The sequence below is a fragment of the Mobula hypostoma genome, chromosome 13 (genome assembly GCF_963921235.1).
Source record: "Mobula hypostoma chromosome 13, sMobHyp1.1, whole genome shotgun sequence".
Lineage (NCBI taxonomy): Eukaryota > Metazoa > Chordata > Chondrichthyes > Myliobatiformes > Myliobatidae > Mobula > Mobula hypostoma.
In genome coordinates this window covers 87,377,370-87,404,749 of record NC_086109.1, presented here as the reverse complement: position 1 = coordinate 87,404,749, position 27,380 = coordinate 87,377,370, and the positions used below count along the sequence as shown (strand labels likewise).

Sequence of the window (27,380 nt, the reverse complement as noted above, 5' to 3'; positions counted from 1 at the left end):
GAGGGGATGATAGTATTAAATGCCAAGCTGTAGTCGGTAAAGAGCATCCTGATGTTTGCACCTTTGCTGTCCAGATGTTCCAGGGTTGTGTGAAGAGCCAGTGAGACGGTATCTGCTGTGACCAATTTCGCCAGTAGGCAGATTGGAGCGGATCCAAGTTGCTTTTCCGGCGGGAGTTGATACGTTTTATCACCAACCTCTCAAAGCACTTTATCACTGTGGAAGTAAGTGCTACTTGATGATAGTCATTAAGGCAGGTTACCACATTCTTCGTGAAACACTGGTGCATGTGAAGACTGCTTGAAGCAGGTGGTACCTCAGATTGCTGAAGTGAGCTGTTAAAGATCTCAGTGAACACTCCAGCCAATTGATCAGCACTGGTCTTTAGTACCTGGCCAGATTGTTCAAACTGCTTTGGATAGAGACATAACAGAATACAGGTAAGTGACAACCTAAACAAATGCTAGAAGAGATTCAGATGGGCTGAATAGTAACCACTCCATTCCAGTGTTGGAGAAGTTTAGAGGCAAGAATGCTGTTCCTTCACTAGAGGTGTCAGATTAACACAACGTCCATTACTGGTGTGAACACAGAGCAATAGTTCTTAGGTCATTCCCTTGGGATTATGAAAATCAGAATCAGAATCATGTTTAATATCACTGATGTGTAGTGAACTCTGTTATGTATTTTTAATACATAAAAATTGTTATAAATTGCAATTATAAATGCATACAATATGCAATACTGTGCAAAGGTCTTAGATACATAGCCAGGGTACCCAAGACTTGCACAAAACTGCATTTGTCATTGTGGAGCGGAGGGCGAGTTTGTAAATCTGAAGTGAGCAAAGGATGTTGGGAATGGTGAGGGTGGAGCGCCACGGGAGGGTGTGGGACAGCTGGCAGAGATGGAGTGCCAGGGGTGGGGTTGGCATTGATGCCGGTGCACCCATCCCTGAGGCGCCAGGCATGTTCATTTGATTCCAAGCAACTGGTTTATTGATCATTACAGAATGTATCTCTGGTGCTTCCTGTTCCCTCCCCTCTCCCTTCCCCTTTTCCCAACCATGATTCTCCTCTCCCTGCCCCCCTTCCCACTCTAGTCCACAATACAGACCCATATCAGAATCAGGTTTATCGTCACTCACGTGAAATTTTTTTTTTGCGGCAGCTGTACAGTGCAATATATAACATTACTACAGTACTGTGCAAAAGTCTTAGGTCACCCTTGCTATGTATCTGTGCTGAAGACTTTTGCACAATACTGCATAAAATTAAATTAATTAAGTAGTACTAAAGAGAGCAAAAATAGTGAGGTAGTGTTTACGGGTTTGTTCATTGTCCATTCAGAAATAGAGAAGAGGTGGAAGCTGTTCCTAAAATTTGTTGGCAGCTGGGTAGAAGCTGCCCCAAAAGCCCCTTCCTAAATGGGGCAGAGAGAGGTGGAAAAGAAAGTCTATCACATTGCATCCTCCACAAAATTCTGGAGGAACTCGGTAAATCAGGCAGCATCTATGGAGGGGAATAAACAGTCGATATTTTGGTCCAAGACCCTCCATCCTCTCCTGGTGAAAAGTCTTGGCCTGAAATATCAACTGTTTATTCCCCTCCATTGATGACGATGGCCTGCTGAGTACCTCTGGCATTTTGTGTGTGTTGCTCAGATCTCCAGCATCTCAAGGTTCAAGATTGTTTAATGTCATTTCCAGTACACAAATGTAAAGGACAACAAAATAATAACAGGCTTTCTTGCAGTTTGAAAAATACAGTATGATAAATAACACAATAAATATAAATACATGAGATAACTTATATACATAAATTGATTATACACTATGTCCATAAAGTGATGCCTCACACAGGAGTGTCTGTACATAATGTGACTCTGATAAAGTCGTGGTGGTTGGGGTGTGGAGGAATGGGTTAATGGTTGGAGGTGTTGATTAGCCTTTCTGCTTGGGGAAAGTAACTCTTTTTGTGTGTGGTGGTCCTGGTGTGGATGCTGTGTATCCTTCTCCTGTTTGGGAGTGGAAGAAGCAGTCTATGAGCAGGGTGGGGAGGATCCTTCATAATGTGAACTGGCCCTTTTCCCGCACCTTTCTCTGTGTATATCCTTGGTGCTGGGTAGGCTGGTGCCATTGATTCGTTGGCCAGTTTTGACTACTCATTCTAGAGCCTTCCTGACTGGCTCTGTGCAGTTTCCGTACCATGCAGTAGTGCAGCATGTTACGATGCTCTCTACTGTGCTCTCAGTAGAACGACATGAGCATAGATATGCACAGTCCAGCTCTCTCTACACTCCTCAGAAAGTACAGGCATGGGCGAGCTTTCATGGTTGTGTAGAATGTGTTACGGGACCATGCGCTGTTGCGAGACACATGCACGGCCAGGATATGAAATTGCTCGCAGATTCCGCTGCTGTGCTGCCGATCTAAAGAGGGGTGTGAGTGGTTCAGAAGCTTTTGCAATTATAAGTCACAGTGTATTCGTTATTCAATATAGAACCGCACACACAGGTTACAGTACGGATGGACTCCATTTGGCAATGAGTGCTCTATGCAACAGTAATTCAGTTTATCTTCTTTTCCTCACATCCCTGTGTACTCAGTTCCACTATGAATGCATTATTAAAACTGCCTTCATTATCCAGTGTGGTACTTTCCAAATCCTAACCACACACTGGGTTAAAAGGCTTTTATCTTCCATTACTTTTGATACCAATTCCGTTCATTTTACAGTATTGTGCACATATATAAGTCTTAGGCACATATCTATAGCTAGAGTGCCTGATACTGAGAGTGGGAAGGGGGCAGGGAGAGGGGAATCATGGTTGGGAAAAGGAGAAGGGAGGGGGGAGGGAGTGGGAAGCACCAGAGAGGCATTCTGTAATGATCAATAACCCAGTTGTTTGGAATCAAATCACCCTGCTCGGTGTCTCAGGGCTGGGTGTGTCTGCACCTGCACCACCCTTCACCCCTGGCACTGCCACCTGTCCCATACCCCTCCCACAGTGCTTCACCCTCACCATTCCCAACATCCATCAGGTTTACAAATTCGCTCTTCACTCCATTTTGGCAAATACAGTACTGTGCAAAAGTCTTAGGCACCCCAGGTTATTGATCATTTTGGGGAGTTTCTCTCTGTTCACTCCTTTTAAAACCTTCATGACTTTAACCAGCTCTATCCAAACCCCTCTCAGTCTGCTCTATTCCATGAAAAACTTCAAAGTCTACCCAGATAACTAAGATCTATTATCCCTGCAATCAGTCTTGTAACAATTCCGGACTCATCTTCACTGACTTCCTCTGTGCCGGCTGCCTATTCCAGCTCTAGTTGAGTTGATTGGCGGGTAGCCTTTGGCAGACTTAGTGAACAAATTACCTGGATCCTGATGGCTGGTTAATTGTCCAGGCCAAGTTGGTTGCTGATTTGCTCTGGCTAAGATCGTCATGCAGGGGAGAGGATATACAATGAAGGGGTTGTTTTCTACCTCCACAGAACAAACTCTTTCATAATCAGAATCAGGTTTACTGTCACTGACGTACAGTAGGTCTTGAAATTTATTACTTTGTAGCAGCAGGTCAGTGCAATATATGAAAAATATATATTACAATAAAATAATTAAAAATAGCAAAAAGAGAGTAAAATTGCGAGGTGGTGTTCATAGACACACGAGGTACTGCAGATGCTGGAAATCTAGAGCAATTCACACAATGTGCTGGAGGAGCTCAGCAGGTCAGGCAGCATCTATGGATGGGAGTAAAGAGTCAACTCTGATGAAGAGCCTTGGTCCAAAACCTCAACTGTTTATTCCCAAGCATAGATGCTGCCTGATCTGCTGAGCTCCTCCAGCACATTATGTGTATTGAGGTAGCATTCGTGGTTCATAGACCATTCAGAAATCCAATGGTGGGGGCAAGGGGAAGAAATTGTTTCTAAAATATTGAGTGTGTGTCTTTAGGCTCCAGTGCCTCCTCCTTGATTGTAGCAATGAAAAGAAGGCATATCCTAGATAGTGAGGGTCCTTAATGATGAATGTCATCTTCTTGAGGCTCCTCTTTTTGTAGGTGTCCTCGATGGTGTGGAGGCTGGTGCCTGTGATAGAACCGGCTGAGTCTATGACCCTCCACAGCCTTTTCCGATCCTGTGCACTGAAGTCTCCACATCGGGGGTGTTGCCCAATGCGGTTTCCATTTACGTTGCAGCAGGCACGGCTGGGCGTCCCGGCTACACAAGCATGGGAACAACCGGTCATGAGGGAGTCTGTCAAAAAATGTTGCAACATGATGAAAATTGTCATCTTCAACCCAAACACGATGGAAATAGTAAATACTAGAAATTCCGCAGTTGCTGGAAATCCAGAGTGGCACACGCAAAATGCTGGAGGAACTCAGCAGGTCAGGGAGCATCTATTGAGCAGAATAAACAGTCATCATTTGGGGCCAAGACCCTTCTTCAGGACGACAAGGAAGGGCGAGGATGCCAGAATAAAAAGCTGGGGGTTAAGGAAGGAAGACAGCTAGAAGGTGATTGGTGAAGCTAGGTGTGTTGGAAAGATGATGGAAATAGTCACCTTCAGCACATTTAATTTAAAGCTTCATAGTTAATAAACCAAATACTGGGATTCCACTGAGCATTGATGAAGTCCCTAAGGACTGTAAACAGTAAGCCAGACATCCGTAAAAACAGCAACCCAATTTAAAACGAGATCAAAAAGAGACATGTTGCAAAATTAAGTCATTTCGTTTCAATTCATGCCTTTGAGAAGTCAAATTTTATTTTCTTTTTTGTCTTCTTTTGCAGAAATTTACCATTGGGGCTGATCAATGAATCCTGCTAAAGGTTATTCATCACTTCAAAGCTCCAACAGAGCTCGAGGGCTGTGCTTTTTAGAACTGACTGGAAGGATTGCCTTGCTCTCTCCCTGATTACACCCGTCTCCCTCTGGGAGAGATGCAGTGACTTCATTGTGGAGCTGAAGAACCAGTTAAAGGATTCAGTGTTATTTCTTCAACTGAGTTCTCCTGGGAAATCAACAGAAGAACATCTATCACTTGCCATTATATTGATTGTGCCTGTCTTTTACCAGTGGAAATACGTTGTTGATAAGACCATGTCCCTGTAGTCGAGGTGTACGTTGGAAAAAAATCTAGTTTTTAGAAAGCATAATGGACGACGGATTTGGGAATAATTCAAACTTCTTCCAAGGAGCTAAGGACATTGCCAAGGAGGCCAAGAGGCATGGAAGGATGCAGGACTCCTACAATCGATATGATGGCGGTGGGGACTATGCCTCCTACGATGGGGATTATTACAACAGTGGTGAGCCTCAAGTGCAGGAGGACGCTGACAGCGATGCCACGGAGGGGCACGACGAAGATGATGAAATCTATGAGGGGGAATATCAAGGAATCCCCCACCCCGATGACATTAAAGCCAATCGGATGGCAGCAGCTCAACCCATTTCAGATGAGTACAGGGACCAAGCAGACCTCATGGCGGAGCGCATGAAGGACGAGGAGCAGCTGGCGCACCAGTACGAGTCGATCATTGAGGAGTGCGGGCACGGGCGTTTCCAGTGGATGCTCTTCTTTGTCCTCGGTTTGGCCCTAATGGCTGATGGAGTAGAGGTGTTTGTGGTAGGCTTTGCACTGCCCACAGCGGAAAGAGACATGTGCATGTCAGACTCCAATAAAGGAATGCTGGGTAAGTGCTGGTACATTGGCACTCATGGGTACATCTTCTTAAAGTTCTGATTAAAGCAAAGAAATGCATTTCCGTTCCTTCTTAAAAATAATGCAAGGTCAATCGTGATGCAAATATGAAAATAGTCAGCCAGCAATTTACTCTTCATCTCATGTTCTTAAATTTTATTGCTTACTTATTTATTATTATTATTTCATTCTTTTTGTATTTGCACAGTTTGTTGTCTTCTGCACTCAGGTTGAATGCTTGAGTTGGTGCAGTCTTTCATTGATTCTGTTATGGTTATTATTCTATAGATTTATTGAGTACACCCACAAGAAAATAAATCTCAGGGTGGTATATGGTGACATATATGTACTTTGATAATAAATTTGAACTTTCAGTTCAGTGCAGATGTCATCCATAGAGTTAGAGAGCCATGGAATGGAATGAGACCCTTCGGCCCATTGAGTCATCACTGGCCAACAGCAATCTATTTCCACTCAACCTACAGAGAAACATAGAAATCTACAGCACATCACAGGCCCTTCGGCCCACAGTGTTGTGCCGACCATGTAACCTACACTTAATCCGTTTACCATTCCGAGATGCATGGAGATATCCTTACATTCTGGTGTCCATCGATAATGGACAATTTCTCAGTCGACAGGGAAAAGCATTGACTCACCAGACCCAAGACCCGTTTCCATGTTGAGTTACTCTCCCATCCAGTGAAATGTTCATGCTTTTCTGGAGGGACCAGCCTTACGTTGTGGGGGAGGGGAAGGTTTTCTTCTCATTTTAGGTCGTGGCCCTGGGATGCAAGCGTAGCAGTCAGCGCAACACGGTTAGAGCTTGGGACACTACTGAGTTCAGAATTCAATTCACCCCCTGTGCGTTCTCCTTGTGAGTGCATGGGCTTCCTCTAGGCGCTCCAATTCCCAGTCCAAAGATGTACTGATGAGTAGGTTAACTGGTCATTGTAATTTGTCCTGAGATTAGAATAGTGTTATATAGTTGGGTTGCTGAGGAGTGTGGTCACTGGGCTGGAAGGACCTGTTCTGCTCTGTATCTCTAAACAAGTACAGTAAATAAATAATTCCTACCCAGTCACAGGCATTAGCATGCAGGGCCATACCTACCTTTTGTTACATTTTATTTCCAAAATCAACTCCTATGTACTGGAGATTTGGAAATGGTGAATATAAAGCTTTTACCTTACTGCATGAGTGAACATGGACTGAACGGTTTTATTTATTGAAACTTGGTAAAATTCTTCAACTGACTAAAGCCCAACATTTACACGATTCGATTGGCGTCAGGCCATATTAATTTCCCTCATGTTTCAAAGTTCAAAGTAAATTTATTAACAAAGTATGTGTATGTCACTATATATCACCCTGAGGTTCATTTTCTTGCAGGCATTCACAAAGAAACACAATAGAGTCAATGAAAAACTACACACAAACTCAGGCAACCAATGTGCAAAAGAAAACAAACAGTGTAAATACAAAAACAAAACACCCAAATAATAATAAATAAATGTAATAAATAATAAATAATATTGAGAACATAAGTTATAGAGTCCTTGAAAGGGAGTCTATAGGTTGTGGAGTCAGTTCAGTATCGAGGTGAGTGAAGTTATCCACTCTGGTTCAGGAACCTGATGGTTGTAGTATAATAACAGCACCTGAAACTGTTGGTGTGGGACCTAAGGCTCTTGTACCTTCTTCCCGATGGCAGCAGCGGAAAGAGAGTTTAACTCCTCCTGTGATGGCAAACGTGATTTCATCAGCCCCGACAACTTATTGCAACCTGGCTCATTGTCCAGTCTTCCTGTATGAGCTGTTAGACCAGGGGTGGCCAACCTTTCACATTCCATGCGTCAATTTTTTTAATGCACGAGTTCCGATGCGCCATACAACTCTTGTACCTCCAATCAATTCTTGTAAAAATATGTTAATATAGAATTTGTGCGTGAAAAAAATCACATCTGAACTTGTGCGTGAAAAAATTGACGCATGGAATGTGAAAGGCTAGCCACCCCTGTAGACCAATCAGCCTGCTGAGACCTCCTGTCTGCCTTCATTCATCTGGTGCCCCAGCGGGTTTCCTGTAGATTCAGAACACCAGCGAACACACACACTCACTCACTCCCACCTTCCATAGAACTATAACAATGTGACAAAATCGGGCAGCCTCATAGCCTCCATGGTTCAGATCATCGGACATCTGGGTTTGAAGCAGTAATCTTCCTGAACAATATGGTTGAGTCCCTAATTGTCTTGATTCAATACCAATACTGCTCCTTCAGCACAAAGTCTCAGCTCATATCTCAAGAGAATACTGAAGATTTCAAGGGAAGACTTCTAGTGATGCAGGCTTTGCAAGCTGAGTCACCTGCCCACCCCTTGGTGCTCTTGAGAAGGGGGTGATAGTGAGTTGGGTTCCTAAATCTCTGCAACTCCTGAGATGCAGCTATACACAGAATACAATTAGGGAGAGAATACCAGGATATTGACCCAATATTGGAGAAGGAATGGCAATATACTTCCAAGTCAGGATGTTGTGAGGCTTGGAGGGCAACGTCCAGGAGGTAGAGATTGTCAGAAGAGCTGTCTTTTGGTTGAGACATTAAAACGATGCTCCAGGTGAACAAAGAACATAGATCATAGATCATTGAGCACAGGAAGGGTGTTTGGCCACAGTGTTGTGCTGCCCTTTTAACCTATTCCAAGATCAATCAAACCCTACCCTTCCAAATAGCCCTCTGTTTTTATTTCATCTCTGTGCCAATCTAAGTCTCTTAAATGTCCATAAGCCTTCATTTTTCTTACTATTGAGATCTTAGAGTCTTATGAACGTCCGTATTGTATCAGCTTCTATCACCATCGCAGGCACTGTGCTCCAAGCATCCAGCTCTCTCTCTCCTGTAAAATAAAACTTCCTCTGACATCTCCGCTAAACTTTCCTCTACTCACCTTAAATAGATGTCCTCTACTATTGGCTATTGCCACCCTAAAAGAAAAGGTCTGGCTGTCCACTCTATCTATGCTTCTCATAATCGTATACACCTCCATCAAGTTGCCTCTCATCCTCCTTTGCTCCAAGGAGAAAATTCTTAGTTAGCTCAACCTCTCTTCATAAGGCATGTTCTCTAATCCAGTCAACATTCTGGTAAATCTCCTCTGCAACCTTTCTAAAGCTTCCGCATCCTTCCTATAATGAGGCGACTAGAACTGAACATAATATTGCAAGTATGGTCTAACCAGAGTTTTATAGAGCTGCTCATATCGTTACATGCTTCCAGGTGTCTCTAAGAGTTACTGCATTTGGTTGCCTGGGCTATTCTGACACACATTCCAAACCAGCAACCTCTACAACTGAGAAGAACAAGGATGATATTGGAACACCATCTACTGTGTATCCTTCCAACCCTCTTCACCTTCTTGGGCCCTTAGCTTCCAGCAGAGCAACAGGCCATTGGTGACCTCCTGCCTCCATCATCCAAAGTCAATGGTATGGTTGGAGTTCATCAACATTTCTGTAATTCATTGTATCTCACAACTGGGATGTATAGTTGGACTTAGAGAGGCTCAAGCCCTCTACCCTCAGCTATACATCACCCTGACTTGGAACTATGCTGCCATTCCATCATTGTCCTCAAATCTAAATCCTGAAATTCCCTCCCCTACAACATTAAGGAAATACTTTCACCGGCGAGACCTCAATGATTCAAGCAGGTGGTTCCCCATCACCTTCTCAAGGGCAGTTAGAGCTGAGCAATAAATTTTAGCCTCACCAGAAATGCTAAGGTCCCAAAAGATAAAACATAGTAATTAAAAAGGGCTGAGGAGATATCTTGGGTGATAGGGAAAATATTTATCATTAATTAGTGCTTGGGATTGGATCATTATTGTCATAGGTACTGAGATACAGTCAAAAGCTTGTCTTGCATTCTGTTCATACAGATCAATTCATTACAGAGAGCTTTGAGGTAGAACAATATCAGAATGCCAAATAAAGTTTAACAGTTTCAGAGAAAGTGCTGTGCAGGTAGACAATAAGCTGCAAGATCATAACGAGGTAGATTGTGAGGCCAAGAGTCTATCTTATCATACTAGGGAACCAATCAATAGTTTCTATAACAGTATTTTTGTTAAGCTCATTTATATGAGGGCTTGATGAAATTAAATTCACTGCTATATTTTTACATTGTAGAAGAGAATTAGAGCTTTGATTTAATGCTGACCCACCCATACTAATCCCATTTACCTGGACCTGGTCGATTGCCTTCTCTGCTTTGGAAACTCAAGTGCTCATCTAGATACTTTCTAAATGTTGTGAGAGTCTCTGCCTCCACCAGCCAATCAGATATCAGCCATCTTCTGGGATAGAAGTTTCCTGCTTAGTTCCCAGCTAAGTAGTTTCCTCCTTAGTTCTTGGCAAATATTTCTACAGAAGTGGTTTGTCCTTGTCTTCTTCTGGGCAGTTTCTTTACCAGATGGGTTACCCCAGCCATTATCAGTACTCTACAGAGATTTTCTGCCTGGCGTCAGTGGTCACATAACCAGGACTTGTGATAAGCACCAGTTACTCATAAGACCATCCACCAGCTGATCCTATGGGTTTACATGACCCTGACTGGGGGCTAAGCAGGTGCTGCACCTTGCCCAAGGTGACCTGCAGGCTAGCAGAGGGAAGGAGCACGTTATGCCTTCTTTGGTAGAGACGTATCTCTACCCTTCCGCTCAAACTTTAAACCTATGTCTGCTAACTTTAGGTACCTTTGCTATGGTGAATAGTTTCCTAATATCAATCCTATCTATGCACCTCATAATGTGTACTTTTATCAGGATCTCTCAGTCTCTTTCACTCCATGAAAAACAAACCCCACTTATTCAATCTCTCCTTGTGACTGAAACACTCCATCCAAGGCAGCATCAGTACGGTGATAAAGAACGTGTGCCCAAGTTTCTGAAGTGGGATTTGCACGTGCAGTTTCCTAATTCCACACTGGACCACATTCCAATGCAGTTAGTCACCTCTACTAACTAACTGTCAACTCGGACTTCAACTACTGCACAGAGTCTTGTCATCTTCAGAAGTTTTCTGATGACTCTGCCATAGTTGGATGCATCAGCAAGGGAGATGAGGCTGAGTACAGGGCTACGGTAGGAAACTTTGTCACATGGTGTGAGCAGAATTATCTGCAGCTTAATGTGAAAAAGACTAAGGAGCTGGTGGTAGACTTGAGGAGAGCTAAGGTACCAGTGACCCCGTTTCCATCCAGGGGGTCAGGGTGGACATGGTGAAGGATTACAGATACCTGGGGATATGAATTGACAGTAAACTGGACTGGTCAAAGAACACTGAGGCTGTCTACAAGAAGGGTCAGAGCCGTCTCTATTTCCTGAGGAGACTGAGGCCCTTTAACATCTGCCGGACGATGCTGAGGATGTTCTATGAGTCTGTGGTGGCCAGTGCGATCATGTTTGCTGTTGTGTGCTGGGGCAGCAGGCTGAGGGTAGCAGACACCAACAGAATCAACAAACTCATTCGTAAGGCCAGTGATGTTGTGGGGATGGAACTGGACTCTCTGACGGTGGTGTCTGAAAAGAGGATACTGTCTAAGTTGCATGCCATTTTGGACAATGTCTCCCATCCACTACATAATGTACTGGTTGGGCACAGGAGTACATTCAGCCAGAGACTCATTCCACCGAGATGCAACACAGAGCATCATAGGAAGTCATTCCTGCCTGTGGCCATCAAACTTTACAACTCCTCCCTTGGAGGGTCAGACACCCTGAGCCAATAGGCTGGTGCTGGACTTATTTCCTGGCATAATTTACATATTACTATTTAACTATTTATGGTTTTATTATTACTATTTAATTATTTATGGTGCAACTGTAACGAAAATCAATTTCCCCCGGGATCAATAAGGTATGATTATAACTATGACTACGACTACCGAGTAGTTTAATTATCCATTGTTATTTCAAGCCAAGATTGTTCTAGACAGGGGTTCCCAACCTAGGGTCCAGGGGCCTCTTGCTTAATTGTATTGGTCCATAGCATCATAACTGTTGGGAACGCTGTTCTAGAGACTAGACAAACCGTAAGCAGAGAAAGGCAGCAGGATAAGATATGGGAAGTTTCACAATGCACCCCACATGAGGTAGGAGAGGGCAGACAGGGGAGTGGGGGGATGGAACTATCAGAAGCCCATGATCATAAGTTTTCATTAAAAATATTATCGTCCCTTTAAGAATTTTAAACTCCAGCAAGTTATTTTAAATGGAAATGTAAGAAAGGCAGCTTGAATAGTTAATACAACCAAATAATATGGAATACAATATTTTGCTGTTCCTGCAGAGCCTCATTAAAATGATGGCTAGGTGCCCAGAATGGTATCAGATTGCACGGAAGTCTGTGATGTGAGTTTGCAGCAATGTATTGATTGAGGACTTTAATGGAAACTGCTTCTTAAAACACTATCTTTCATTTTGTGCATTGGCAGCGAGGAAAATATATTCATGAGACTGCAATGCATTAACAGAGTGTCCTGGAGAAAAGGAAAGTAATGATGTTCCAAATGCACTCATATGTTTTGAAGAGGCTTTGCTAGCCTAGATAATGGTTGGCAAAGCTTATTCTTCTCGAGGAACGGCAGATGATAGAAAATAGAACATAGAACAGTATATCACAGAATCAGGCCATTCAGTCCACAATGTTGTGCTGATTAATTAAGCTAATGATGCCTGATTATGCTGATCGCTTCTGCCTGTATATGGACCAAATCCCTCCCTTCTCTACATATTTATATTCCTATTTAAGTGCCTCTTAAATGCTTTTGTCGTATCTGTCTGGCAATGCATTCCAGGCACTCAACACACTCTGTGTAAAAAAACTTGCCCGGCATATCTCCTTTGAACTTTCCCCTCTCACCTTACATGCATTACCTCCAATATTAGACATTTTGACCTGGGGAAAAGATGCCAGCTGCCTGCTCCATGTATACCTCTCACAATTTTATAGACTCCAGTCAGGTCCCTTCTCAGCCAAAGGAATCATCCCAAGTTTCTCAGAACTCTCTTATAGAACCTGCCCTTTGATCTAGGATGTATCCTAGTAGTAAACTGCTTCTGCACCACTTCCAAAGTCTCCACATCCTTCACTAATGGGGTGACCAGAATTGAATTAAGCACTCCAGTGGCAGTCTCACTAGTGTTTTATAAAGCTGCAGTATAATTTCCTTACTCTTGAGGTCAGTACCTTGACTAATAAAGTTAAGTATACCAGCCTATTAAATTATGTGACCATTTTCAGGGAGCTATGGACTTAGATCCCACGATCCCTCTATACACCAATATTGTTATGAGTCCAGCCATTAATGGTCACTTTGCATTTGATCTCACTAAGTACAATACCTATGTGAAATTGTGACTGTTCCCTCAGCTCTTGATCTCCATTGCAGGCTGATCCCTTTCTCACTTATAACAGCTTTGAGGTTCCTACATGGAACATTGATTGTAAGGCCATAAAGCCATTTGACATAGGAGCAGAATTAGGCCATTCAGCCCATCGAACTTGCACTACCATTCCATCATGGCTGATTTATGATCCCTCTCAATCCCATTCTCCCACCTTCTCGCCGTTACCTTTGATGCCCTGACTAATCAGGATACGAGCTTCATTTTAAATATGACTTGGCCTGTCACAGTTGTGGAAATGAATTCCACAGATTCACTACCCTCTGGCTAAAGAAATTCCTCCTCATCTCTGTTCTAAATGGATATCACTGTATTCTTAGGCTCTTCCCTCTGGTCCTAATCTTCCCAACTGTAAGAAACATCTTCTTCATGTCCACCCTATCTAGGCCTTTCATTATTTGATACGTTTCAATGAGAACCCCCTCATTCTTCTAAATATCAGTGAGTACAGGCCCAGAGACATCAAGCACTCTGTATGCATTCACCGTTTCATTCCCAGAATTGTTCTTGTGAACCTTCCCTAGGCCCTCTCCAATGCCAGCCCCTGTTTTCTTAGGTAATGGGCCCAAAGCTGCTCACAGTACTCCAAGTGCAGTCTGACCAATGCCTCATAAAGCCTGAGCATTACATCCTTGCTTTTGTATTCCAGTCCTCTTGAAATGAATGCTAACATTGCATTTGCTTCCTTACTACTGACTCAGACTGTAAAGTTGAATCCTGCACAAGGACTCCCAAGTCCCTTTGCAACTCCGATTTTAGATTTTTCTCTCCATTTAGAAAACAGTCTACTCCTTTATTCCTTCTACCAAAATGCTTGACCGTAGACTTTCTTACGCTATATGCCATCTCTTTACTCATTCTCCCAATCTAAGACCTTTTTCAGACTCCCTGCTACCTCAACACTACTTGCCCCTCCATCTATCTTTGTATCATCATCATCGGCAAACTTGGCCACAAATTCATCAATTCCATCATCCGAATCATTGACATACAACATGAAAAGAAGTGGTCCCAGCATCAACCCTTGCAGAACACTACTAGCCACCAGAAGCCAACCAGAAAAGACCCCTTTATTCCTACTCTTTGCCCTTTGCCTGTCAGACAATCTTCTATCCATGCTAGTATCTTTCCTGTAATACCATGGACTCTTAACTTGTTAAGCAGCCTCATGTGTGGCAGCTTGTCAGAGACCTTGTCAAAGAATTCTGGTAAACAACATTCACTGACTCTCCTTTGTCTATCCTGTCTGTTAGTTCCAACAGATTTGTCAGCCAAGATTTCCTCTGAAGGAAACTATGCTGACTTTGGCCTACTTTATCATTCATGTCCAAGTATCCTGAAACTTTATCCTTAATAACGGACTCATATATCTTTCCAACCACTGAAGTTAGGCCAACTAGCATAATTTCTTTCTTCTGCCTCTCTCCCTTCTTAAGGGGTGGAGTGACATTTGCAATTTTCCAGTTCTCTGGAACCATTCCCAAATCTAGAGATTCTTGAAAGATTATTACTAATGCCTCCACAATCTCTTCAGCTACCTTTTTCAGAACCCTGGGGTGTAGACCATCTGATGCAGGTGACTTATCTACTGTCAAGCCTTTCATCTTCCGAATTACCTTCTCCTTAGTAATAGCAACCACACTCAATTCTGTCCCTGACAATCTTGAAATTCCAGCATACTGCTAGTGGTTTCCACAGTGAATACTGATGCAAAATGCTCATTAAGTTCATCCGCTATTTCTTTGACCCCCCCCCCACCATTACTCCCTCTCCAGCATTCTTTTCCAGCAGTCCAATATCCACTCTTGTGTCTCTTATGTTTTATATATCTGAAAAAAAAATACTTTTTATACCTTGCTTTATATTATCGGCTAGCTTACCTTCATATTTCATCTTTTCTCTCCTAATAGGTTTTTTAATTGCCTTCTGTTGGTTTTTAAAAGCTTCCTAAACCTCTAACTTCCTATTAAGTTTTGCTATATTATATGCTCTCTCTTGTGCTTTTGTGCTGTCATTGACTCCTCTCGTCAGCCACGGTTGCCTCATCCATCCTTTAGAATACTTCCTCATTCCTGTGCCCCCGAATTGCCCCAAGAAAATCCAGCCATTGCTTTTCTACCGTCATCCCTGCTAGTGTTCCCTTCCAATGAACTTTACCCAGACCCTCTCTCACGTCTCTGTAATTTCCCTTTCTCCACTGTACAACTGAAAAACTCAATATGCAAATACATGTAATTTACACTAATTGTTCATCCATATCACTCTATTTCTTTCATATTCAATTGTCTATCTAAAAACTTCCTAAACTCTACCAGACTGCTTGCTTCTGCTACTACCCCTGGTAGCCCATTCCAGATACAGCCACTCTCTCCGTGATAAAATTGCACAGCACATAGCCCTCAAGCTTATTCCCTCTAATGTTAAAAGCATGTCCTCCGGTGCTTGATATTTCTACCAATGGATTCTTAGGATTCTAAGCAGTATGGAAGAATGGAGGGACTTGGGGGTCCAGAACTATAGATCCCTCATGCTACCACACAAGTTAATAGGCTGGTTAAGAAGATGTTGGGTATGTTTGCCTTCATGAGTAGGGGGCTTGGGTTGAAGAACTATGAGGTAATGTTGCAATTCTATAAAACTCTAATTAGAGCACAATTGGAGTATTGTGTTCAGTTTTGGTTGTCCCATTACAGGAAGGATGTGGAAGTTTTAGAAAGGAGGTTTATCAGAATGTTAGAGAACATGTCTTTTGAGGAAAAGTTCTGTGACCTAGGGTTTTTCTCTTTGGTGTTGTATGAGTTTATGTGTTGCGTACATATGGTGGACAGTCGTCACCTTTTTCCCCATGGTAGCAGTGGCCAATACCAGAGGGCATTTGTTTAAGTTGAGTGGAGGAACATTTAGGGGAGATGTCAGAGGTACATAGAGGTATAACAGTGAGTGTCTGGAACACACTGCAGGGGGTGGTGGTAGAGTCTAATACATTAGGGACCATTAAAAGACTCTCAAGCACATGGATGTAGGAAAAGTAGAGCGTTATGGGCTGTTAATGTTGGAGATGGATTGGACACATGATGAGAAGAGAGGCTAACTCAGTCATAAAGACAAGACTTCATTGGGCCCCTGAAGCAGAGGAGACCAAAGACAACTTGGCGCCATTCTGTAGAGGCAGAAATGAGGGCCCTGAACCACACCTGGGCACAATAGTGAAGATGGCCAAGGACAGACAGAGATGGAGGACCTTCACTGCTGCCCTAAATGCCAGCGGTGTAATGTGCAGTAAGTAAATATGGGCTGTGTGGAAAGGACGGATTCAATTGATTTAGGTTTATATAGGTTGGCACAACATGGTGGGCCAAAGGACCGATACTATGTCGTACTGTTCTATGTCCCATATTCTATCCTGGGGAACAGATTCTGACGGCTCTGTCCTATCTACCCTATACCAGGCCTAGTCCACTCACTCTTCCCTTACATTGCAAACACATCATCCCACTTCTTCGCACACCTTTGCTTCATCTGCCACAAAAGGCGGGATTTCCTGTGGCCGCCCATTTTAATTCCACTTCCTATTCCCTTTCTGACATGCTAGTCCGTGACTTCCTGTAAGGTCACGATGAGCAACGCTTCATATTCCTTCTGAGAAGCCTCCAGCCTGATGGAATGAACATCAGTGTGGCATGAATATTGAATTTTTCTAATTTCTGATAATATCTCTCCATCCCCCATTTCGCTTTTTCTTTTCCCCTTTCTGGCATCCCTCTACCCCTTCTCTTCTCTTCACCTGCCTGTCACCTCCCTCTGGTGCCTCTTCTCCTTCCCTTTCTACCAAGGTCCACTGTCCTCTCCTATTAGATTAATTCTTACAACACACACAAAAAATGCTGGTGAACGCAGCAGGCCAGGCAGCATCTATAGGAAGAGGTACAGTTGACGTTTCGGGCCGAGACCCTTCGTCAGGACCAGCTGAAAGAAGAGATAGTAAGAGATTTGAAAGTGGGGGAGGGGGAGATCCAAAATGATAGGAGAAGACTGGAGGGGAGGGGTGGAGCTGAGAGCTGGAAAGTTGATTGGCAAAAGGGATACGAGGCTGGGGAAGGGAGAAGATCATGGGTCGGGAGGCCTAGGGAGAAAGAAGGGGGGAGGTGGGGGGAAGCCCAGAGGATGGGCAAGGAGCTATAGTGAGAGGGACAGAGGGAGAAAAAAGAGAGAGAGAATTAGCCTTTTCACCTATCACCTCCCAGCTTTTCATTTTATAGCTCCTCCCTCACTCATCCAGCTTCCCCCTCACCAGGTTTCCCCTGTCACCTGCCAGATTGTCTTCCTTCTCCTCTGCCCAGCTTCTTATTCTGGCTTCTCCCTGCTTCCTTTCCAAAATGATGACGGGTCTCGACTCTTTATTCTTCTCCATTGATGATGCCTGACCTACTGAATTCCTCCAGCATTTTGTGTTATCCTGTACCTCACATAATTATGAAAACCTCCATCAGGTCTCCCCTTTGTTTTTGTTCCTCCAGGAAGACAACCTAACTCTATAAGAAGAGAATTCTCATTTCAATGTACATGTTAGACAAAACAGTACAAGTTTTAGAATTATATCTATTTTTACAAGGACAGCAGGACACAAAGGGAACAGACATAGAGATTAAATTTGAATCCTACCATGGAGCAGAGAAAGTGGAGCTTTGTTCTGCCCCTAAACAGATTGGATTAAACGTCCAAGTTGTTTGAGTTTCATCGCTTCAGAAGGTTTTGTTTCCCTTGCACAGCACTGACCTACTGCAGACAGGACCTTTGTAGTGTCGCAGGCATTGTATCGGACAGCCAGACCTTTTATAATCCTTAAATCTAGTTAAAAGGAGGGGTTGAGATTTGCCCTGAACCAATCACGCAATGAAACTCAAAGCACAAATCATTCATTCTGTGCTGTGTCGTACTCATGTAGGTGACCATGAATACACTCTTCTTGGGCTTCCAGCCTGTACTTGGTTGGAAGCCTGAGAAAAGTACATTCGTCATATGCACCAGAAAATCATTAGATTCCAGTTGATCATAGTCTATCTGTGACCATGATTGTACTTGGCAAATTTTTCAACAGAAGTGGTTTGCCATTGCCTTCTTCTGGGCAGTGTCTTTACAAGATGAGTGACCCCAGCCATTACCATTACTCTTCAGAGATTGTCTGCCTGGTGTCAGTGGTCACATAATCAGGACTTGTGATATGCACCGGCTATCCACCACCTGATCCCATGGCTTCATGTGACCCTGATCGGGGGGATAAGCAGATGCTACACCTGCCCAAGGGTGACCTGTAGGCTAGCGGAGGGAAGATGCACCTTATACCTCCTTTGGTAGCGAAGTATCCCCACCCTGCCACCATAAAGCACAAATACAGATGCTGAAAATCTGAAATAAAATGCTGGAAATGTTCAGCAGGTCAGACAGCATCTGTGGAGGAAGTAATGTTTCAACTCGATGATCCCTCATTGGAATTGGGAAAGACAGAAACAAGCAGTAGAGTTTGTGAGGTGGTGTAGTCATCTTATTGCTGCAGATGCCAGTACTCGAGGTGCTCAATGCCATCTTGACTGCCCCTTCTCCAACTTGAATAATCACGGACTGGGAGACCCAAGGGTTAGTACAGATGCTGCATTTCTTTGAGAAGCTTCATGTACATCCTTGAATCTTGATTCAATCTGCTTGATTATTGCTTCCCATAACAGATCTTGTCAATGATGGTCCAAAGGTTTAATAGTTCCTTTTAATGTCGGAGAATGTGTACAGCATGCAACTTGAAATTCTTACTCTTCACAGACATCCGCAAAATGAAAAGAATGAATAACAGAAGAATGTTAGATCCCAAAAGCCCCCCATCCGCCTTCCATGCGTAAACAGCAGCAAAGCATCAAAGCTCTTGTTCCAGCAGGAAGTGTCAGTTCTTCCCCCACCCCCCACCACCATGCAAGCAATAGCAAAGCCCCTAAAGAGATCATGATGTAGAGTCCATCAAAAACTACAGTCCATAACTCAGCATTTCGACATGTGACATACCCTCCTCTCTCTATAGAGGGAGAGTGAGGTATCTCCCCTTCCACTGCGAGAGGGGAGACCAATAGCTCACTGTTTCAATGTTAGAGCCAGCTGCGCCTCTTATTCAAGCTCACCCAACTAGAGAATCAGCAGACTTCTTCCCGCCCCGCCCACCGCTCCCCCTTCGAGAGTGTTACGTACCCCGTAACTGGGTTGCCAAACCAGCAGAAATGGATCACTCAGTTGGAGTCTGGATTACTAGAACTAAGAAAGTTTTATTAAAGAAACAAGCAACACAGTAATCGAAAGGATAATAAATGCAACAGTTCAGCAATGATAAACACACATGTGCACAGAATTAAGATAACAGCATCAATCAAGCTCTATCGTTGTCTAGGGGTAAATGACCAAATTTCAAAGTGACACAAAAGTTCAGTCCAATTTAGCTCAGTTCGCAGTAATCGTTGCCATGGCGATGGACAACGTGGGGGGGGAGAGAGAGAACGAGAACGACTGATCATTCAGACACGGCTTCCACTCACAGACCGGCGATATTGCTCACAAGCGGCTTCTGGGCGGGTCCTTTGTGATGTCACCTGAGGTCACCGACTGTGACCCCTCCTCCAGATGCGGTCGATCCTCTGCAGTGAACCCGGCACCCAAGCAAGGGCGGACACACACCGGGTTCCCGCTGATCGTACCTTTCCACCCTGTGCGTTTAAGGTTCGGTACTTCCCACCGACTCGTGAGAGGCGCACCGCTTCCAGGGTCTCGTTACCTCGGGTGTCGTGTGTCTTGCCTTAGCGAACCTGTCCCTTTTTATCCCCCTGCTGGGGTATCGCCTGTCCATCACTTCAAACAGTTCAGGGTTCAAAGGGGGAGCCGCTCCAGACAGCTCTCTCTCCCGTCCCTTCATTACACATCTCCAGACGCTGCTCTATTGTTCCTCATCTCTCCTTCCCCTGAGGACAGGTGGCAGACCACTTGCTGATGCCACTGATGCTAACCCAGGCCAGCAAACATCTTAATTTTATGTGTATTCTCGTCACAAGAGAGAGAGAGAGCATTGTGGGGTTTGGGAACAGGCATACAAGGCAAGTGGTCAGTCCAATTCAAACTCAGTGCTGGGAAAAATGTCCTCAGACAAACCCTAATATTGGTTCACTTATCGTTTCAGTGAATCAGATGCTTGTTCATTGTTTCTAAGAGTTATTTCGGTCCCTGTGTAATCATCAGATTCAAAATTGGCCAGCACTGTAGTGTTCTGTTATCATTTGCAGGTTTAGTTCACAGTTGTTGATATCCGGAGTCACTGAGATACACATGTCCCTCTGATATTCACATAGACACAGTACAGGAACATAGTGCCATTTGCCAGACAGTTTTTTACAATAACAGTACAACCATAGGATTTAAAGCAAACCACGATTTAAAGCAAAATGCCAGGCACAACCAACAATCTGGGCACAAATTGAAATCAAAATTTGATGTTGAGAAAGGGAGTTTTCCCCCCAGTATTTCACAGCAACATGTGAATCATCAGTGATGAATGCAGATGTCCTATTGTATGAAAGAAAGAGATGAGAATTCTCTCAGCATTCTTCCAATATTCCTTCTTCAGCCACGATCCAAAGGAAACAGGTTGCAGTTGTTACTTTATGTATTGTTTCTGGAATCCTGCTGTGTACCAACATGCCAAAAGTGACTGCATTTGAGAATCACAAGAATGATCTGGGACTCAACAGAAAACGGAAAAGGCGTGTCAAAAGGGTGATGTTATGGTAGTGATGGGAGATTTTAGCATGCAGGTCGATTGGGAAAATTAGGTTGGTAATGGATCTCAAGAGAGTGAGCTTGTTTTATGCACACATTCTTTCTCTCACTCTCCTTTTTCTCCCTCTGTCCCTCTGAATATACCTCTTGCCCATCTGGGTCACCCCCCCCCCTTGTCTTTCTTCCCGGACCTCCTGTCCCATGATCCTCTCGTATCCCCTTTTGCCTATCACCTGTCCAGCTCTCGGCTCCATCCCTCCCCCTCCTGTCTTCTCCTATCATTTTGGATCTCCCCCTCCCCCTCCAACTTTCAAATCCTTTACTCACTCTTCCTTCAGTTAGTCCTGACGAAGGGTCTCGGCCTGAAACGTCGACTGCACCTCTTCCTACAGATGTTTCTTGGCCTGCTGCGTTCACCAGCAACTTTGATGTATGTTGCTTGAATTTCCAGCATCTGCAGAATTCCTGTTGTTTTTGTTGAGTGCCTAAGAGATGGCTTTTTAGAGCAGTTTGTCGTTAAGCCTAATAGGGGATCAGCTATACTGAATTGGGTGTTATGTAATGAACCGGAGGCAATTAGGAAGCTTAAGGTAAAGGAACCCTTAGGAACCAGTCATCACAATATGATTATGTTCCACTTGAAATTTGATAGGGAGAAAGTAAAGTCTGATGTAGCTGTATTTCAGTGGAGTAAGGGAAATTACAGTGGTATGAGAGAGGAGGTGGCCAAAGCAAATTGGAAGGAGCTGCTGGCAGGGATGTCAGCAGAGCAGCAATGGCGTGCGTTTCTGGAAAAAACGAGGAAGGTGCAGGACATGTGTATTCCAAAAATGAAGAAATACTCAAATGGTAAAATAGTACAACCATGGCTGACAAGGGAAAGCAAAGCTGTTGTAAAAGCAAAAGAAAAGGCATACAACAAAGCAAAAATTAACGGGTAGAAAGAGAATTAGGAAGTTTTTAAAAACCTACAGTGAGCAACTAAAAAAATCATTAGAATGGAAAGGATGAATATGAAAGCAAGCTAGCAAATCGTTGTCGTGGCTATCCCTCGAGGCCGAGGATGATGGTCTTCGTTCTGTTGATCTACTTATGGGCTCTCAAGTGGCTTATGAGTCCAATCTTGGCTTTGAAAGTTCTTCCGCATTCAGGACAGGTAGTTCCAGATGGCAGATCGGGCTGTGGTTGTTGCTGCCTCTCTTTCCATTTTCTTCTCTTTTCTTCTAATTCTGCACATCTGTTGGCTTCGAGAGTTGTTGTTCCTTCTCGGATGACGGCTTGCCAGAGTTTCCTGTCCTTGGCATTGGTTTCCCAATTGTTGATATCGATGTTACATTTCTTCATGTTGACTTTTAAGACGTCTTTGAATCTCTTCTGTTGTCCACCTCTTTTACGTTTGCCTTCTTTAAGCTGGGAGTAGAAGATTTGTTTCGGCAGACGTTCAAAACAAATCTTCTACTCCCAGCTAGCAAATAATATCAAAGTGGATAGTAAAAGTTTTTTCAAGTATGTTAAAAATAAAAGAGAAATGAGTGGATATTGGACCACTAGAAAATGAGGCAGGAGAGATAATAATGGGGTCAAGGAAATGGCTGATGAACTAAATAAGTATTTTACATCAGTCTTCACTGTGGAAGACACAAGCAGTATGCCTAATGTTGTAGTGTGTAAGGGACAAGAAGTGGGTGCAGCTACTATTACAAGAGAGAAGGTGCTTAAAAAGCTGAAAGACCTAAAGGTACATAAGTCACCTGGGCCAGATGAACTGCACCTTAGGGTTCTAAAAGAGGTAGAGTTTGTTGTGACATTAGAAGTGATCTTTCAAAAATCATTGGACTCTGGCATGGTGCCAGGGGACCGGAAAATTACAAATGTTACTCCACTCTTTAAGAAAGGAGGAAGGCAGTAGAAAGGAAATTATAGATCAGTTAGCCTGACCTCAGTGATTGGGAAAGTGTTAGAGTCAATTATTAAGGATGAGGTGATGGAGTACTTGGTGAAAGAGGTCAAGATAGTACAAAGTCAGCATGGTTTCCTTCAGGGAAAATCCTGCCTGACAAACCCGTTGGAATTCTTTGAAGTGATTACAAGTGGGATAGATAAAGGGGATGCAGTAGATGTTGTATACTTGAACTTTCAGAAGGCCTTTGACAAGGTGCCGCACATGAGGCTGCTTAAGTTAAGAGCCCATGGTATTACGAGAAAGTTACTAACATGGTTAGAACATTGGCTGATTGGTAGGAGGTAGCGAGTGAGAATAAAAGGATCCTTTTCGGGTTGGCTGCCAGTGACCACTGGTGTTCCGCAGGGGTCGGTGTTGAGACCACTTCTTTTTATGCTGTATATAAATAATTTGGATGATGGAATACAAACAACAGGAATTCTGCAGGTGCTGGAAATTCAAGCAACATACATCACAGTTGCTGGTGAACGCAGCAGGCCAAGCAGCATCTATAGGAAGAGGCGCAGTCGACGTTTCAGGCCGAGACCCTTCGTCTGACGAAGGGTCTCGGCCTGAAACGTCGACTGCGCCTCTTCCTATAGATGCTGCTTGGCCTGCTGCGTTCACCAGCAACTTTGATGTATGTTGGATGATGGAATAGATGGCTTTGTTGCTAGGTTTGCAGATGATACGAAGATTGATAGAGGGGCAGGTAGTGTTGAGGAAACAGATAGGATGCAGAAGGACTTAGACAGATTAGGAGAATGGGCAAGAAAGTAGCAAATGAAACACAGTGTTGGGAAATGTATGGTCATGCACTTTGGTAGTAGAAATAAATGTGCAGACTATTTTCTAAATGGTGAGAAAATCCAAAAATCTGAGATGCAAAGTGACTTGGGAGTCCTCGTTTAGAACAGCCTAAAGGCTAACTTGCAGGTTGAGTCGGTGGTAAGGAAGGCAAATGCTATGTTAGAATTCATTTCAAAAGGTCTAGAATATAAGAGCAAGGGTGTGATGCTGAAGCTTTATAAGGCACTGGTGAGGCCTCACCTTGAATATTGTGAACAGTTTTGGACCCCTCATCTTAGAAAAGATGTGCTGGCATTGGAGAGGGTCCAGAGGAGGTTCACAAGGATGATTCCAGGAATGAAAGGGTTATCATACGAGGAATGTTTGATAGCTCTGGGTCTATACTCGCTGGAATTCAGAAGGATGAGGGGGGATCTCATTAAAACCTTTTAAATGTTGAAAGGCCAAGACAGAGTAGATGTGGAAAGGATGTTTCCCATGGTGGGAGAGTCTAGGACAAGAGGGCACAGCCTCAGGTATAAGGGTGCCCTTTCAAAACAGAGATTTGGAGAAATTTCATGAGCAAAAGGGTGGTGACTTTGTGGAATTTGTTGCCACATGCAGCTGGGAAGGCCAGGTCATTGGGTATTTTTAAGGTGGAGAATGATAGGTTCTTGATTGCACATGGCTTCAAAAGTTATGGGGAGGAGGCCAGGAACTGGGGTTGAGGAGGAGAAATATAAAGTATCAGCCATGATTGAATAGCGAAGCAGACTCGATGGGCAAGAAGGTCTAATTCTGCTCCTATGTTTTATGGTCTTATGGTCTTATTTAATGTAGGAGGAGTGTTTGATTGCTCTGGGCCTGTACTCACCAGAGTTTGGATAAATGTTAGGAGATATCTCTGAAACCTAAACAATATTGAATGGCCTAGATAGAGTGGATGTGGAGAGGATATTTCCTCTAATAGAGGAGTCTAGGGCCAGAGGGCACAGCCTCAGAATTCAAGGATGTCCCTTTAGACAGAGATGAGGAGGACTTTCTTTAGCCAGAAGGTGGTGAATCTGTGGAATTCACTGTCACAGACAGCTGTGGAGGCCAAGTCATTGGGTATATTTAAAGAGGAGGTTGATAGGTTCTTGATTAGCCAGGTCATCAGCGGTTACTTGGAGAAGGCAGGAAAATGAGTTTGAGAGCCACGATCGAACTGCAGAGCAGACTTGATGGGCCAAATGGCCTAATTTTGCTCCTATGTCTTAGGGTCTTATGGGTCACTGGAAAGGTAATTAATTGTTCATAAAGTTTCCTGAAAAGGCATCGTTATTCGCATCTTGGTATCTTGCCAACTCCTTTTCCACCACAGATTTCCCCTCACTGAAACATTTGGAAGGCCTAATTATGTTAACAGTATTAAATAAGTCCACATGCTTGTCCTGCATTCTAATAAGTTGCTGCCAGGATTGACACAAGTGTGCGGTTATGGCCCCAATGCAGAGGGAGAGACACTGAAGCAGATGAACACTTTACTGACTTTTAATTAGAACTGTGCAGAATTAAAACATAAACAATAAATGCTTGGCCCACAGGGCCGTTAGCTAAAACTGTCAAACTGAAAGCCAATGCCAATACTGTGGCTAGGAAGCAGTAACTTAGCACTAAATGGATACAGCTTCTTTATTTTGTAGACCTCGGCTGGTATTCCATCGAGTCCAGTGGCCTTGTTGTTTTTCAAGGTTTTGATGGCTTCCTTGACTTCTTCAAGTGTTGGTATTTTGCCTAGGGAGTCATCAACTTTGGAATGTTGTTAATCACATTCCTGTCAAATGAGATGGTTTGATTTAGAAGATCTTCAAAGTGCTCCCTCCATCTAGAATTGATGTCAGCATTGCTCTTCAGGATGGTTGAACCATCTTTGCTTTTGAGAGGGGCTTGACCGTGAGTGGATGGGCCAAAAATAGCTTTAGTTGTGTTGAAAAAACCTCAGGTGTCGTTGGCGTTTGCTAGTTGTTGGATTTCCTGAACTTTCTTCCTCCACCATTGGTTTTTCAGGTTTCAGATGCTCTTCTGGACTGCAGCCTTGCATTCCTGATAGCGTTTCCTTTTGGTAGCCGAATCTTGGTCATTTTGTAAGGTAATGAAAGCTTTTCTCTTTTTAAATGTTCGTGTACAAAGCAGTGGTAATCCCAATGCTCCTGTATGCACCCGACGACATCTGAAGGCACTTGAAAAGTTCCATCAATGCTGCCTTCGAAACATCTTAAATATCAGCTGGGAAGATAGAAGAACCAATGTCAGTGTGCTAAATTAAGCTAAAACAACAAGCATTGAAGCCTACATCATCAAGAACCAACTAAGATGGAGCAGTCATGTTGTTCGGATGAAAGACGAACATCTGCCAAAACAAATCTTCTACTCCCAGCTTAAAGAAGGCAAACGTAAAAGAGGCGGACAACAGAAGAGATTCAAAGACTTAAAAGCCAACATGAAGAAATGTAACATTGACATCATCAATTGGGAAACCAATGCCAAGGACAGGAAACTCTGGCAAGCCATCATCCGGGAAGGAACAGCAACTTTCAAAACCAACAGATTTGCAGAATTAGAGGAAGAGAGAAGAAAATGGAAAGAGAGGCAGCAACAGCCAAAGCCCGATCTGCCATCTGGAACTACCTGTCCTGAATGCGGAAGAACTTTCAAAGCCAAGATTGGACTCATAAGCCACTTGAGAGCCCATAAGTAGATCAACAGAATGAAGACCATCATCCTCGACATCGAGGGATAGCCACGACGACACAGCTTCTTTACATCATCAATCTAAATGGTAGTCTTCTTTCCCGCAACAAGGACAAGGGTAAGCAAGGAACATAGACGTTGCTGTGCTTTTGGTCGAGTATTGACAAGACTGGTGTGAGAGGAAGGGAGTTAGATACCACCACAATGAAACACTAATCAGCTGGAACATTCATACACACGAATGTGATTTCTGAACCTGCTCTGTAGCCCACGTGTGAGGGCGCGCAGACCCTGCAACAGAGCCCGTAGTGGTTGTTACGGTTTGTAACTCCAAACATTAAATTAACTGAAAGGAAAAGCCAGACATCCAAAATGTGAGCCTAACTTTATTTTTACTTTAAACAAGGCATGCACATATCACATGGTAGTATCGTGACATATTAATCTCACTTATTTTTACATATAATACATAATGAATTATTTAAATGAACAAGAATGCTTAATCAAATAATATATTTATAATATTACTTAAATACCATGAAATATTAAATACAAAACATTCTTCCCTGGTAAGCTATAAACTCCTACTCAATATAGAACGGTTCTCAACTATATACAAAGTATACTATAAAGCATAGAACGTAGAAACCTACAGCACATTACAGGCCCTTTGACCCACAATGATGTGCCGACCATGTAACCTACTCTAGAGACTGCCTAGGATTTCCCTACTAAGCTCCATGTACCAATCTAAGAGTCTCTTAAAAACCCTATGTATCCACCTCTACCACCATCGCTGGCACCTCGTTTTAGCCATTTCAGCCTTGTGAAAAAGCCTCTGGCTATCTACACGATCAATGCCTCGTGCGTGCATAATATTATATGATGCAACTGCTATACAGGCATGTATAGCATTGTCAATTTTTATAT

General features: G+C 43.4%; 1 protein-coding gene across 1 annotated transcript in view; it reads left to right on the top strand.

Annotated features, from left to right (window-relative positions):
• Positions 1-27,380, top strand: part of LOC134355757 (synaptic vesicle glycoprotein 2B-like) — a 201,650-nt gene that overhangs the window by 115,588 nt on the left and 58,682 nt on the right. The window contains exon 2 of the mRNA XM_063066120.1: positions 4,803-5,705. Within this exon, the coding sequence (XP_062922190.1) occupies positions 5,168-5,705 (538 nt within the window). The 5' untranslated portion in view covers positions 4,803-5,167. The remainder of the gene's footprint in view (positions 1-4,802; positions 5,706-27,380) is intronic.